Genomic DNA, 16,421 nt, shown 5'->3' with positions numbered 1-16,421 from the left:
CATGATCACATAACTTCTGCACAAATATTTGACTTGCTGTTTATCGTCAGCAATCAAACTCCGTCACCTTTGCACTTCTCATAAATTAAAAAAAAAGAAAGAAAGAGTATCATCACTTCATGGTGGTGAATATTCAATGTGACATCTCGATAGCAATATTACCTTTTAGTATTCCATGTGCCTGTTGCGCTTATTAATATTCTTATATGGTTGTTGTTGCAGATTCAGAAAATTCTGATTCTGGTCTGATCGACATGATGACAAATTGATCCCTTTGCATGTTCCTTGTAAAGAAGTTGCTATGATGTGAATATCTGTATTTCAGTGCTGCACTGCAATTGAAGATGTACATATATGCCGAAAACTTAAAAACAGAAATGTAACTGAGGTTGTAGAATGCCAACATCCCAAGTGATCAGATATTTTTTTTTTTGTATGATTAGGTGTAACTTGCTGTATGAACCTTAGGTGAATCATTCTCTTATAGTTTGTATTATAAAAGAGATTTGTGCTGGTAATTCTAGTCATGCGGATAGAACAGTCAGCCTAACTTTCTTAATTCTCCTCCATTGTGCCATTGTGATTCATGCTGTATGTTGATATAGCTGCCAAAGCAGAGTTGTGATTGTAATCATTATATCATTGTTTGTTTGTGTGTTGTTGGTTTTTTGGGGTGGAGTATATTGCTGCATCTATTTCAAGTTGTAATGAAAATGATACCGTAAACAGTGATAAACTTGTGAAGGCATAAGGAGATAATTTTTTCCTTGTCAGTTAAAATGTGTGTTTATGTCAGAAGAGTGATATTACCTGTGCAGAGAGGAAATAAACTCTCAGGGCATCAGATAACCAATCTTTTTATACATGTTTTTGTCTGTTTTTTTTTTTCTTTTCTTTTTATGCACTGGCCATAGTATAATTACGATAATTTCAGTGCCAAGGCTATGTAAGTGCTCGTCTTTGCTAGCATTGCAACTTTCTTGACTTTATGTTTACATGGTACAATTTACTAGCATTACCATTACTAATGACATGACAGTAATTGCAGGTAATATTTGCTCAAAGCAAACAAAAAAGAAGAAAAGAAATTAATACTGCAAGTTATCAGGAGCAAAAATTTGATGTAAGGAATGATACAAGTTCTTTGTTTGTATATGTTTTGTTTTGAGTATGATACACAGAGTGCGATCCGTTTGCTATTCAGAATTTTGTACAATATTAAGTCATGCTACTAATGTGGTATGTAGTAAAAACTGACACAGGAATACTGTAAACATGTGGCATTGCTAGAACTGGATCTTCACTAATTTCAATTTCATTCTATGTTTATACATGTATGTATGCTTTTTGCTTGCAACTCAAGAGTCCATCATATGCCTTTGTACTAATCATATAATGTGTAGCCGCACTACGTGCCATTTAATGGAGGCCATTGCAGGCCATTTTTGCATTCCCAAGTGCGCATTTCCTCATATTATAGTGTTCAGCTTTAATAGTGTTTTGTGTTTGCTATATCTCGGTTATGCAGAATGAATTTGATAAGATTTCAAGCTGTGCTTGAACACTTTTTCGGCTAATCTGAGCCAATGGTTCGGAAGAGCTATTGCAGTCATTCATTGTCTGGTATCTGTTATGCGTTGTGTGTTGTGCATATTCCTTAATTAAGCTGTTTACATTTTCAGCTTATTTGAAAAACCCATGATGGATTTTCATCAAACTTGGCAGGTAAGGTGAAAGAATCTCCATATGTTCTTATGCACCATAACCCTTGGTGCCTCTGCCATGGGGGGGGGGGGGGGGGGGGGGGGGGGGTCTGTAAGCAGAGACTCCAACCCCAAGCACCTTCTGATCTGGAGATTCTCCCGCCCAAAACCCCTAGCAAACGGGAGACTCCAAGTTGATGTGTGCGAAGCGCGAAGTTCCTATGGTTCTAGATGTTCTCTGGTGCTACATGTACCTAAGGCTTATTTTTTTCAACATACGATAGCAATAAGTAAGAAATCCTTTCCACCGGGAGACACAGAGCCAGGGCGGGAGAAATCAAATCTCAAACGGGAGAACGGGAGATTTTGCAAAAATGGGCTTTCGGCGGGAGATCTCCCGTCGAAAACGGGAGAGTTGGAGTCTCTGTGTAAGTCTTCAGTAGAACCAGAAGGGATGGAGCTATGTTAGTGCTATGAGCAAGTACATGGACAGGTGACTGTAGTTTGAAGTTTATTCACAGCAGATCTTAGGCTGCTTACTTTTCTTTTTTTTTGGGGGGGGGGGCAGGGGACCAAATTGGGACCCAAATGTTACACTTTCATCTTCTACTTGAAAACACAACTGAAATTACTCTTCAGGGAATATGTTATTATGAATGACCTTCAAGTTTGCAAATTGCAGGTCCAGGGGTGGGGCCAGGACTATGAAATTAGCGGTCAGTTTTCACATTTTGATCAAACTTCTACAAACTTGGCAGGTATAATTGCTAGTGTGATAGGATGTACAAATAGACACCATGCCTCTGTGGAGGCCCTCAAAGTCCCCCCCCCCCCCCCCCCCAGCTTGCAATGTTCATAGATAAAAGTCTACAAGAATTCATGGAAGGAGGACTTGCCATACTCGGATGAATGCTGGACCCCTTGGTCTCTTGTTTTAATGTAACCGGCTAAAATCCATAGTAAACTGGATACTTAGTGTCTTCTTGATATTTTAACAACAAAATCTGTGTATCTCATTAATTTTTATATGCTGCAGTTTAATAAGAACTTAAAATTCAATTTGAGGTAAAAATCATTATGGGTGTGATGTGATGGGGACACTGAATATCCACTTGAAACAAAAATTACAGAAGCGGTGTAAAAACTTCATAGTAATATGGTATAAACTGAAGAATTTGAAGAATGAATGCCACGGTTACAGCTTGTTATTCCGAAGGCTCTTTATTCCTAAGATTCGTTATTCTGAAGGTTCATTGTTCCGAATGTCATTTTCAGATTAACCAATCTTCGGAATAACGCCACAAATTTTTGGATTAACGAACTCTTTTTCATTTTCGGATTTACGAACCTGTAGGTATAGGGAATTTGCGTGTTTTGGATTAGCGACCCTTCGGAATAACGAACCTTCGGAATATCGAACCTTCGGAATAATGAACAGCACCCGAATGCCACAATCTTTCTCCAGCTGGCAAATGTTCTGTTTTGGGGGAAAGATTACAAATTGTATATACTTCACATCTTCAAGGCTTCCAGCTGCTTGACAGTATAAAAAAAAAAACCTGTCCATTGCAAGGTATTCATTGTCGATATCTATGGACACTGTAGCATTGTACTGTATGTCATTGATTACAACCCAGAATGGCTTCCAACTCATTCATTATCACTATTGTGTGTGTGTTGAGAGCAGAAATTACAGTACCATACTGTACAACGAAAGGAAAATCCTGACATTACAGCCAGTCATTGTCAGTGTTTGATGCTGAAGCAAGGGTCAATTTTTACCATCAGTCCCATTCAACATTGCATTTGATTGACCGATAAAGTTTAGCTTGGAGAATGAGGTACTGTAAAAGTGATTTTTTTTATTTTTTTTTTGCACTAAGTGGGCAAAGATGAATTTTGTGTGTTTATATTCTGCAGAATGAAAATATAACATATTGTTACTATGACAAACAGGAACAAGAACGGCATGTCTGTATTTTTGTGCCAGTTTTGGTGCACAGTGCAGGAAAATTTCTACATTGAATGTAATACAATTGTATCACCTTTTCTACTATTTTATGATTTTATTTCTAAATTCTTGCTTGATTACCATATATGAGTTGTGTGCTGACTAAATTTTCAGATGTGGTATTGTATAAGCTGTTATTTGTGCAAGGGTTTAATTTTTTTTCACAAATTTCGCGAATCACAGTTGGACCATGAATCCAACAACACATTAAGATGTCACCATGCACTAGGGTAATAGTGCATTTACAATAGCCTCGGTGTCAATTCGCGAAAACAACATCTCGCGAAAATGTCGATGACCTCGTTCGAGAAAATATCGGTATGCAAAAATAACAGCTTATACAGTACAAGACAATACATTGATGATCTTTGTTTCACGAGTATATGCCTTTTTTTTTTGGTGTGCATACATCACTTATTTACCAGTTAGTTGTCAAATATAGTTGGGTGATCATGTACACGACACTTGTGCAAAATAGTCCAAGAAAGTCTGATTGCAATTAAATGAAAGAATATCTTTTAACTCATCACTCATGTTCCATGTGCTGTTGGTTCCAATGAAGTATTGAGGAGTATGCGACAAACTAACAAAACAAACAGATCCCAACATAGTGTCACCTCAAAACAAGGTCGGATATAGCGAGATACCTGGTGTAAAAAGGTAATATACAAGTGTATTAATTTAATATGTCCCAGCCCTTTCATACAACATATTCTCTTGTTTTTATATCAGATATAAAAATTTAAACTGAGATAGCCAATACATTGAGGACATTTCATCGTTCACAAGCACCTTATTTCCCTGTATACATGTATATAGCTTTCAGAGCAACAAGGTACACATACACACACACACAGTTTTCAACACTCCTGTAAATGCAACCACAATACAGCACTTTCTGCTTTTATGACAAATACTGTGTTTTCTTTGAATAGAAACTGTGTGTACAAGTACATGTAATTTTCGTTACATTTAAACGCAGTCACAAATTGTGTTCATATTCACACACAGGATTTTGCAGCAGATGCTTTTGCAAGAATCTGGCACAAACTTTCTTACCTCCCAAACACATCTATATAAAGAGCATTGTCATATTATCATCATGCTGCAAACATATGATCCAAGTACATGTGTGAGGGGGAAGGGGTGAAACTGCATGATTGGCCTTGAAGAAAACACATTCTAAAGAAACAAAAATAGCTAAAAGAATGGAAGATTTAACCCTAACTAGGCCGGACTATTTAGGTAGATGATAAAGCCGGGGGGCCTCCCAGGCCCCCCTCCAGATCTCGGCCGTCGTCCGCACGATCGCGACAAAAATTGACACACACATTGCCTATGACATAATCTAAAGTACTATGAAGTTAATTTCTTTAAAAATTATGATTTATGCTAAATTATGCTAATTTATGCATAATGATGCATGAAATCAGACAATTTGGTATAAATCACTAAATAAAGCTCAAAGCAGGCACATTTTTTGCATAAATATTTTTTTCAGTGTCCTTAGCAAATGTAAGAGAAAAAATTGTGCTATCAGAAAAAATTTCTTTGAATAAGCATTTTATCATTTTTTGAATTTCTTATGTAACATTGTTTTTACCATGAAATTTGTCCGCGACATTGTTCCGAACAAGAAAATGTTATTAATTGATTTTAATCGATAAAACCCCAAAATAATCATGCTTTTATGAAAATTGCCTGTAAGCACAGTTTGCATTGAAATTGTACACAAATTCACGTTTTTGAGTAATTTTTGCTGTGACATGCACATACATATTTATGCCTGTGCATCGCAAATTTGGTGTCAAAAGATGCGGGAGAATGGAAAGAAAAGAGTCATGAAACGTCGCGGCGATAGCTTTTTGCGGTAACGATACATCGAACGTCGACGGAGGGGGGGGGGGGGGGGGCCTTGGAGGCCTAGTTAGGGTTAAATGAAAGGATACCAGGGCATTTTTTTTTTTCTTAGAGGGAAATTCACAAAGGTTAACTTCTTGAAGAAAATCTTCCATTTGAGAAGCTATACCTCGACTCTAAATTCCTTGTACAAGGCTGAAATTATCCTCAGGCAAATACAAGCTGTACAAACCAACTGTTAACTGACTGAGAGTTGGGTCAGAGGAGAAAGGAGTGAAACCAGATGAGAAATAAGAGTGGGACAGTGAGGAGATCTAGAAAGACTGAAAAAGCAAAATTCTTGTGAATTTTCTGAGGAGCCAAGATCTGCAAAATTAAAATGCTTGTGTAAAGTTCTTGTCTAAACACTTTGCATTGAGTGTCAGGAGCAGTTTGAAAAAAAAATAATTCATGCCGCAAAAAAAGATTTTCAGCTATAATTCAAGAAAATTTTATTCCATGTAAATTCCAGGCTGCAATAACTTGTGTTTTTACAGTGTACAGTAAACTGAACTTTGGTGCAGGTCTGTGCATCTGTGAGTACTGTGTGTCTGCATGCATGTAAGGGCAGCGGGGTCTGCATCCCTTTTGTACACATTTGAATCTCAAATGAAACTAGAGCACTCGGACAAGGAACCCATTTGAGCACACGTATCCCCCGAACCTGTCCCCTATACCCCATCTAGATGACATTTTAGGCCAAAATGTTGTACAATGCAATACAACTGTCCCAGGATACAATGGAATCTGACTCAAAATAAGGCTGGTATAGGACATACAAGAAATATGATGTGTGATCCTGTAAAAGGCGGGACAATAAGGGCACTGTCAACAAAAACGTTTGTTACCGAGAATAAATCCCCATAAACCTTCATAGCAAGTATGAATAAAATCCATCAAGAAATGTGACATGGCATCCAAGTTGGAACACTGAGGGCGCTATCACCACAGACTGTTGTGTCCTACATGACCATCCATACACCGCCTTAGCAAGTCTGAATAAAATCCGATGAGAAATGAGACTGGTAGGCTATAGAAAATACGAGAAACATATGTAATCCTATAAAAGTTGGAACAATGAGGGTGCTGTCACTGAGACTTTTTTTAACCTAGAATAACCTCCCACAAACCCCCATAGTAAGTTTGAATAAGATCCCACAAGAAATATGGCTGATAGAGCATATGCAAAAATGTGACATGGCATCCAAGTTGGAACACTGAGGGCATTGTCATCACATGTGTCCAACACACAGAATAACCACCCATATACTTCCTTAGCAAGTCTGAATAAAATCTGTTAAGTAATAATCAAGCTATTGAATAAATAAGCATTCGCAGGTTGCAAAGTTTGACTTGATGAGGGTGACTTTTGACACTGTAAAAGGTGGAACAGTGGGGGCAGCATTACCAATACATTTTGTAGCTATAGGTGTCCAGACTCAACTATCATAAATACATTCACATGCCAAATTTGAAAGAAAAAAAAAATCGGTCAAGAAACATGGCCCATATCACACAAACAAGCAGACCCTGAAAAACATATCTTTTTGCTTTTTGTGTGTAAAGACGGAACAAGCGAGGGTGGCATTATCAAAAATGAAAGGCTCCTTCATTTACAATAATACACCTTCATGCCAAATTTGAAGATGATCCAAGAAGAACTGCGGCTAATATGCTCGTAACAAAATCTGCGGCGGATGCGTTGGTGGCGGTGGCGGTGTGATGAGGCCAAATCTATAGTATCCTCCAAACTCTGTTCGAGGAATCTATACAATTAATTTTGCTCAGAATGCTCTTTCACAGGCAGAGCTGTTTATCATGCTCGTGCATGAAATCACAGCTGTCGGTTTGCAGTCTCCATCCAGCATGTACACTGGGTGTGTATCCATCAGCCATTGTCGGCCAGATCGGTCTGGTCAAAGTACCTGGCGATGATGCTGATCAGGAGATTGAGTGGCGGCAGGTTGTCATCGTTGGTGGACTCCTGCGACGGTTTGGGGGAAACAGTGATGATGATGGGGATGAAAGTGAAAAATAAAATGGGACTTAAAAGATTCAGCCCCTCCCTAGTGCTCTCTTGTACAGAATGTCTCATGTTTACTGTTCACTCAATAAGTTTCTGGCCTAATATTGTTTAACATCCTTTATTGGAAAAGGATTGGGTAAACTTCTGTGTAGCCCAAATAGACATAGAGAAGTCCCCTTTTTAATTAGCGGGAGATTTTGCCCCAATAGTGTACACTTTATAGACTAGTGGAGACAATTCTGCAGAAACCATGTGAAATCTGATCTGCAAGATATTAAGGTGGGTAGAGGAGGTATACTGTATACGCTATATATTTCGCGGGGGTTTTATCTTCGCGAATTTTGCGAGTCGGGAGCTATTCGCGAAATTAACAACACGCGAAAATATTACCTTCCAAAATGAATCCCTTGCCTTGATGATACGAACATTTCAGTACTTGTATACCACGTCACGGCTTACCGAACAGACCATACTGGCTAAGATTGTTTTACGCACGTCCACATCTACTTACGAATACTGTAGAGAGCCAATCCATTATCGCAAGGGGGCCACTCGTCAGAAATCTAGCGCGATGGACTTAACCACTTCAAAAATGTTGAATTCTAACTTACTAGTTCGCAGAGTTTGGTAAGTTTTTTTCATGCAGTGTATAACTAGTATTGCTAGTAAGTTGAAAATTCACACTTTCTCTGCCACTTCATATTTTCTCTGGTCCCCCAATCGCGAATTTAACCACTTGCGAAAATGTGTGACAGCGGCAATTTGCGAAAATTTATGTACGCGAAAATTATAGCGTATACAGTAGGCTATAAGAAGGCTCACAAGCACAAATTGACGAAGTAATGAATATGACTGTATGGTCCTGCTACCATTGCAGCGTTTCATGACAAACATGTGAATAAAGGGACATGTACCTATAGAAGACTCTACCTTACAATATTACAAAGAACCAACTTTTATAGGATATGCCTCGAGACACATTTTCTTTCCTTTTTTCAGTAAAAACGTACAGTACTCTTGCATTTTCATTGCATTTTCATACTTCGATTTCCAAAAGAATATACTGTATATCGAAGAAAAAAGTGGGTTCGCAGCATCATGCACTTGCAAACGTAAAATATGCATTTCTGTACTTACCAAGACAGCACGCAGTGTTGCACAGTGCCTTGAGAGTGTTCGAATGGTTGCTGTAGAGTCAGCCAGCAAGGGCTTCTCGAGGCAGGACAGCAGGGCAAACAGCCAACAGCCCTGGGCGATGGAAAATCCCACTGTCTCTAACCACTCCACGTGGTACTCCAGTAGCTTCTGCACCATAGCCTGGCGAATGCAGTACCCACAGAGTGAAGAAAGTCACGAAGAAAATGATGGTGTACATGCAAGCTTAGAAACTATCTCTGGGCCCTGTTGCATAAAGATATGCAATTGAGCATAAGTCAGAAAATCAAACATAAGTCTGGTGTCAGCCAATCAGAATGGAGTATTTAGAGACTTACAGTTGTATGTTTGATTTTCTGACTTATGTTTAATCTCGACTCTTATGCAACAGGGCCCTGAATTAACAATGTATGCAAGTGCAGGAGAAACTAATTCCAAAACTCCATTTTCATTCAAACGGTCTTTAAAAAGTACTCCATTTGACATACTTCTTCTGCATATAAAACTGAGAGCTTGAATGTTTGAATTAGGTGCTGTTACAGCCTATCAAGAAATGATAATAACTATATGTACTTAAAAATACAATTAGATAAAAACACAAAGAAAACCTCTATACAACTCTGATGGCAAGGATTGAATTCCTCTCAGCATTTAAAATGTTACATGAAGGACTGGGCTGCCCTCTCATTATTATTATTTTTTTTAAATCACTAATCGCATTTGCTGAAGATATTGATCTAACTAAATTACTATCGGTAACACAGTAAAATCTACTTAAAACCTCTATTACACTGATATCCAGCCATCATATGTGTACATATTGTACGAGCTGAAATTTTATTTGGTTTTATTTTCGCGAATTTCGCAAATCGCCTTTGAACCCCGAAAATAACAACGTGCGAATAACTCAGTTCAGTTAGACCCTCGCAACCGCGAAATTAACAACATGCGAAAATGTCCTCCAAGTAGCAATTCGCAAAAATATCTGTACGCGAAAATTTCAGCTCGTACAGTACATGTATGTGTAACCTAAACATGATATTGATGGAAAATGGAAAAAAAAATGGAGAGTTGGCCTGAGTAGACAAACACTAATTTGAGAAACTACTGTGACAAAGTCATCATGACGTCACACAATGTCGTGAATGTCATAAAAATCATGCTTTAACAATTAAGGTCAATTTTAATCACCACATTACAGACTAAATATATCTCAGAAGACCCTCTTAACAGTATTTTTTTTTTCATTTCACCCTTTTCCACATCAAACAGAAATGTTCATCAATTGCACATACTGCATACTGTACATAAAGAGTACACAAAAGGAGATACAGCTGTATTAGTGCAAGTAATTCCCATTTTATTTCAAGTCATCTTTTAATCGACACAAACATAGATGGCTTTGTTATTCCCCCAACCCCCATCAAATTTTTTTTTTAATTTAAAAAAATCTATAATAATGGAACACAAATGTGTCTACCTGATCCAAGGAGCTAATGATAGTGATAAGTGGTGGCACCGGTGTACTCAGCGTGATGAGGTCACAGATGTTCTCGTCTTCATCGTTGACGGGCGGCCTCCCTTGTTTCTTTCGCAGCCTGTCGAGAAACGCCCGTCCGAGGCAGAACTGGCACCAAGAGTCCTCGTCTTTGTACCTGGGCTGAGTGGAAATGGAAATGGAAATTGTACTAAAAAATGTCATCTACCCCTATCCTGCAAAGATTCCCAAGCATAGCAATAGAAACACTAATTAGCTGGAGGTGTAAGCTTCACTGTATGTCTGGTGGAAGCTTGAAATGATAACACTTTACCATTACATTTTGACGGGAATTAAAAAAAAAAGCTCAAAGTAAAACTATAGCAACCTACAACAATTTTATTAGTCAAACAGACAAGAAAAGTGACATCTCATGTGGACATAATGTATATATGCTCGGCTTAACAATATGCCAAATGAAGGTAATGTTTGTTTGTATATTTGTTTGCTTTTTAACACTTCCTTTCTGATATCTGTAATTCTTTACACAGCAACTGACTTTACAAATAATCAAGTAGAACTACCTGCCAACTGCCTGAAAAAAAAAAAAAAAAAAAAAAACCTGCTCAAAACACAGATAACTCAGACCTCTCGACTTTTTTGACTGAAAAAAATCAAGATGATTTGGCTCAATAGTAGGAAAGAAAGAGCATTTCCACCCTGTGTGTGTAGTAAAATTATCAAGAATAATGCCTCCGGCGACACTTTGTGGCGGAGGCATAAAAATGGAAAACTCCTACTGAAACATGAGCTGGGAACAATAAAAAATTCAGATTCTTTCCTCCAAAATTCAGAATGGTGGAGAGGTCTGGATTACTGGTAGCTTTTCATTCAAACCAACAAGAAGGCACAATGATACCCCCCGAAAAAACAAAAACAAAACAAAACAAAACAAAACAAAATAAAACAGTGCTGATCTTGCAAATGGAATACTAAATCAACAACAGGATCTCACCAAGACAACTTTCTCTCTCTTCTCTGCTGCAATCCTGGCCTCTACTCGCACAAGTCTCTGTCTCAGCTCTGAGAAAGCTGCTGCCTGCTGACGCTGCCAATCCAAGGTGGGTGCATAGCCCCTTGGGGCGGGAGTGAACCCAGTGGACTGGAATATACACAGAAAAAGAAAAGAATTACAGCATTGAGATAGGAATGGAAGAGAATGAAAAGATATAATTCATGTGCTCCTACTTTTGCTTCCCTGAGTCGTATGAAAATCCTTGAAAGATAAACAGAAAGCAAGTCTTTTTATAACGGAAATGAACAAAAAAGAAGGTACAACTTCTATCTACTGCAAAAGTAATACACACAATACATCTTGTTATAAAACTAAAACAGAAGCAATAGAGTGTACGCTCTATCAAAGCTGAAAATGTGATACATCATCTTACATAAACTTTTGTCGTGGGCCATTGATATGAAAGATTATCCAGAGAGGTGAAGATGTGTTGTGGTAGATATTTTCAATTGATGCCCTATGTATTTTTATAGACAAGTAGTGTGAGAATTGTTGTATCACACAAACTAACAAAAAATGACAATAGTCTGATAAATCATGCAACTATGGGCCACTTACAGTATTCCAGTAGAATGGTGGATAGTGACATTCCAGGTTTCCTTGAAATAGAATATATTTGTGTCTATAAAGCATGGCCCTGTTTCACGAAGAGTTATAATTGATTAAACAGTTGATTTCTATCATAAGTCTATGGCACCCTGTGTGGTAAGGGAATTTACAATTGATTATATCTCTTGATAAAATGGGGCCCATGTCAGTCACATCTTGCTGGATAATGTCAGCATTGAATGTCAGCAATTTTTTGCAAAGTTTTATTGAAGAATGTTGCATTTTTAAGATATGTCATACAAAATGAATGATGTGTAAATGCAACATGCTAAAAACCTTAGACCTGAAACCTGCTGAAAACCCATGAAGTATGCATTCTTTTTAATAAAAAGTGCTCGCACATTGGAAGATACTACTCACATTTGATACTATAACTGTCTGCTTGTTTCTGAAGGTATCTCGGTTCAAGTGCGCCACCACAACATCTGGCGTTTTCCTTGCTTCAGACCTGTAGGATTTGCAAAACAAGTATGCACATATAGTTAATAATTAAGTATATGTAAACTCACATAGAGTAAGAAAGTCATATCAGAAGATGTCAAATGTTTTTCATCCAGTTCTTCCTCGTTTTAACCCTACATGTCTGTTATACCCATATCTCATTCAAAGTCCAGTGGAAATTAAATGGGGAGGAGCTTTTCAGAAGCTCACAGTGAGTCCGTAAAATGACATTTTACAATCCCCTTTGTTCTGTCTACCAGTTTAGTCACAAGGGCATTTTGCCCTCCCCCTCCTTGATGTTTCGCACGACTATTCCAGAACATGTGATGCTCTCGCCGCGACATTTTAGGACTTTTTTTCTTTCAAGTATTGCGCAACTTTTGGGACCAAATTTGTCGCTCATGGGCATACGGTTTTGAAGCCATGCCCCTTTGAAAAAAAAAAATCAGTGGACCCAAAAATTGCTCAAAAACATGATTTTGTTTACAAATCCAAAGTAAATTGTGTTTATGCAATTAATTTATACAAAAATAAACATTTTTACTTTGAACGGCTGATGATTTATTTTAGCCTAATTATGCTTTAAAAAGTTTCTGCGACAAATTTTGATTAAAAAAACAACAAAAAACAAAAAGTAAAAAAACAGAGAAATACATAAAAAATAATTATGCAGCCAAATTCTTACTTCAATATTATTGTTGAGGATATTGAAAAGAATATGTTCACCAAAAATAAGAAGTCTTGGAGCTTTATTTCTTTATTCAAAAAATTAAAAAAAAAATATTTTTGCATAAATTGATTAATACAAAAATACATGAATTAAAATTTGAAAAATCTAACTATACAATCGTGTACTATAAGTTGTAGATTACATTGGCCACTATCTTAGTGCAAATTTTTGGAGGATCACGCGACCCACGACCAAGATCTGAAGGGAGGGCAGTTAAAGGAAAAATGTTGCTTGCAACAAGAAGAAAATATGGCAAGCAAAGTGGACGTAGCAACCGGGCGACCCTAGAGAGCAAATTCTACATGTAGAATCTATGAACTAATGTCAACTTTGTCAATTACACTGTACTATGCAGTCGGTCACCACTGGTGGGGATAAAAGGATTATTATATGAGTGAACTTTTGAATAGGCTTCTATAATCCAGATTAATTTTTCAATAAGCTTCTACAGATTGTAATCTAGATTATCCAACTTTGCTTCACTTGAACGGATGCAGATAGTCTAGTCAGATACGGTAGTCGGTACACAGGCACTAAAGTTTGATTCATTCATATCGTCATCAGTATCACTGCTGACACCACCGTGATCCGTGACCACCAAAGCAAAGGTATCGATTCGTATCTACAATAAGTCTAATAAGTAACTTAGGCTGCCTTTATCAACTTCCCCCTGTTTAAACGGCTTTCGAAAGCCCTTTCCAAAGCCCTGTACTATTAATGTGCCGCTTATTTTCTAAGAAGGGACAGTGAAAAGCAATTACCATCATAAAGACATATCTTCCTTTGAGAGTGACGAGTCATGATGCAATGCCACATGAATCAATTGTCTTCCTATCTGTGAGGCATCTCCAGTTTAGCACATACAAATTGTACTTCAAATATTTCTGAGTGGCGGCATGAAACTTTGGCTGCGTTTATCAACTTTCCCCTGTTTAAACGGCTTTCAAAAGCCGTTTCCAAAGCCCTTTAGAAACGGCTTCCAAAATAGTTGCATTTATCAACTCTTCGCGAACACGATAACTGGCCTGTCACTGCACAGCTGCACTGCGCAATTCGACCCGAGGAGAAGAGGTCATAAGGCGTGCATTGTTCGTAACTGCAGTACAATACTACAAAGCCGTTTCAAAACAGCTTTGCGTTTATCAACTTCAAAAAGCTTTTACAAACAGGTTTCTGAAAATCTGTTTAGGAAACCTGTTTGGGAAGCCACAAATTTGCGGCTTTCGAAAAGGCTCTCCGAAAGGGCTTTCAAAACAGCTTTGCATTTATCAACTCGTAAAAATTCCTTGAAAGCTGTTTGGAAAATTGTTTCTGCTGAGAAAAGGAGAGTTGATAAACGCACCCTTTTGAAAAGGCTTTCTGAAAGGGCTTTCAAAACAGCTTTGCGTTTATCAACTCATAAAAATTCCTTGAAAGCTGTTTGGAAAACCTGTTAAAGCTGTTTCTGCCGAGAAAAGGAGTTGATGAACGCACCCTTTGACAGACGAGAGAAAGCCTAACTTGTTAGATTTACACGAGAATGTGGATTACCAAGGTGGTTCTAGACCAAGATTCTAGACTCCTATTAAAATATCATTGGCAAGCACGAGCTGAGTGATCTCCTTTCATCTTATCAAAGTTCAAAGTTCAAATTTATTTCCATTCGACATAAAATCATCAAACAATTCATACAATGAATATATGAAAACACATAGATACAAATAGGTCTATATGAATATCAAAAGAAATATACAAACATACACAAAACAACAACAAGAACAAGGGCCGATGCGTATTATCATGGCTATTTAGTGTAGGCCCTAGGCCTAGTACTAGTACGTAGTAGGGTTAGTAGGCAGGTGTAGTAAAATTTATTAAGATTCTACAACAAACCTTGTATTCTTGTATTGTAACACAATTTACAGTTCGTGGGACTGCATCATCGTTCTACAACGCTAAAACTACAAACACGTCCACGTTCCACTCGACGCGACGTCGGTACTGAAGACGGACAAAATATATTCCCGTTTACCTGACACGTAAAAGATATTCCTCGGCAGTTGTTGGGGCTCTATCAAGATTTTCTTCATCTTCAATATTTTCGAATTGATTGCCCTTCTCGTTCAGGGGGAGCGCGGTCGGCATCAAGTCGTCCATCATGGATCATGATACTTTCGGAAGTTTGTGTGTAAGAGTTCTGTGGTTTGTGCTCGCTCTCGCCTCTAAACTGGCGACCATAGATGGCGCTGGTCAAAACTTGGACACACATCAACATGTACACAGAGCCTTGGACACAAGTCGCCGCCGGCGGTATCATACCTATACCTATTAAACTGCGGTATCATACCTATACCTAACTGCACTCGTTACATGCAACAATAAATAATGTGTTTTGAAAATAGTATTAGAATATGCCCACTGTACATATATAGATGTATTCTGATAACTATTTTTTCTTTTCAGTAGCCTAATCTCATACATCTCAAACTGATGCAATTAGATATAATATCATAGGTTCTCCTGGTCAATTTTGCACTTTTGTCAGTCCATCTAAGGTTCATTCAATTTAGCAAAAACTCTCGTTATTGCAGAGCCTGTCTTTCAAATTTGCGGCTACGTTCATTCAAATTCGCCATTACTGGCCCAAAAAGGTATTTGAGTGATTTAATTTCGCGGATGGGCAGTCAAAACTCCAAACATATTCATTCAGATTTATTTTATGTTAGACCTATTTCTATTTTGGATAGATGAGAACATTGATTTAGACGTGTATTTCAATGTATCTTTATTTTGATTCATCCACAGTAAAAGTATCATTTTTTACCCTATATAACTCGAGTTTGTTGTTCTGTAACGATCCTTTTCTTTCATACATGTCATTACATAGGCCTACAGTCATGGCAGCACACGATACATATACAGACGTATATCTCAAAAAGACAGAGAAAGAATTTTATAGAAACATTTTGAGGATTACATCAATTACATAACCTCGACTGGCCGACTCACTCGGATATTTGAGTGCTCCTACACTGTAAAAACATCGGTGTTAGATTTAACACCATGAGTGTTAAATCTAACACCGATCAAACTTCAATAGAGGACCACTCCCACAGGTGTAGAAAATGTATTGTGAGAGTGTTAAAAAGTGTTCACCTGGCACTTCGTGGTGTTAATTTGACACTGTGGCTGGCGATATTTTTGACACTGCGCTAGAGTTAATTCAATAATGACACCGCATGGTGTTGATTTGATATTGGTGGTGTTAATTTCAATGGTATAACACCCGTCCAGCATTAATAGGGGACCACACCAA

At 37.8% G+C, this 16,421-nt stretch overlaps 1 protein-coding gene across 1 annotated transcript; it reads right to left on the bottom strand.

Annotated features, from left to right (window-relative positions):
• Positions 1-7,501: 7,501 nt before the first annotated feature.
• Positions 7,502-15,262, bottom strand: LOC139743253 (gem-associated protein 2-like). Its single transcript, XM_071653749.1, has 6 exons — positions 15,138-15,262; positions 12,316-12,403; positions 11,287-11,433; positions 10,275-10,454; positions 8,777-8,956; positions 7,502-7,597 (listed from the first exon to the last, which is right to left on the bottom strand). The coding sequence occupies exons 1-6, from the start codon at positions 15,260-15,262 to the stop codon at positions 7,502-7,504; spliced, it is 816 nt and encodes a 271-aa protein (XP_071509850.1).
• Between the last annotated feature and the right edge of the window lie 1,159 nt (positions 15,263-16,421).

The sequence above is a fragment of the Diadema antillarum genome, unplaced genomic scaffold (assembly GCF_040938485.1).
Source record: "Diadema antillarum isolate AM-2024a unplaced genomic scaffold, OU_Dant_1.0 seq00001061_RagTag, whole genome shotgun sequence".
NCBI classification, from domain to species: domain Eukaryota; kingdom Metazoa; phylum Echinodermata; class Echinoidea; order Diadematoida; family Diadematidae; genus Diadema; species Diadema antillarum.
The sequence above is the reverse complement of the archived record's forward strand: the minus strand, read 5'-3'. Positions and strand labels throughout refer to the sequence as shown.

Excerpts from the sequence above, each read along its gene's own strand:
- LOC139743253 (XM_071653749.1), bottom strand. The coding sequence starts at position 15,262 with ATGGACGACTTGATGCCGACCGCGCTCCCCCTGAACGAGAAGGGCAAT. Across the intron at positions 12,404-15,137 it reads GAATATCTTTTACGTGTCAG|GTCTGAAGCAAGGAAAACGC; the intron begins GTAAACGGGAAT and ends CAAATCCTACAG. Across the intron at positions 8,957-10,274 it reads TCATTAGCTCCTTGGATCAG|GCTATGGTGCAGAAGCTACT; the intron begins GTAGACACATTT and ends TGCATTCGCCAG.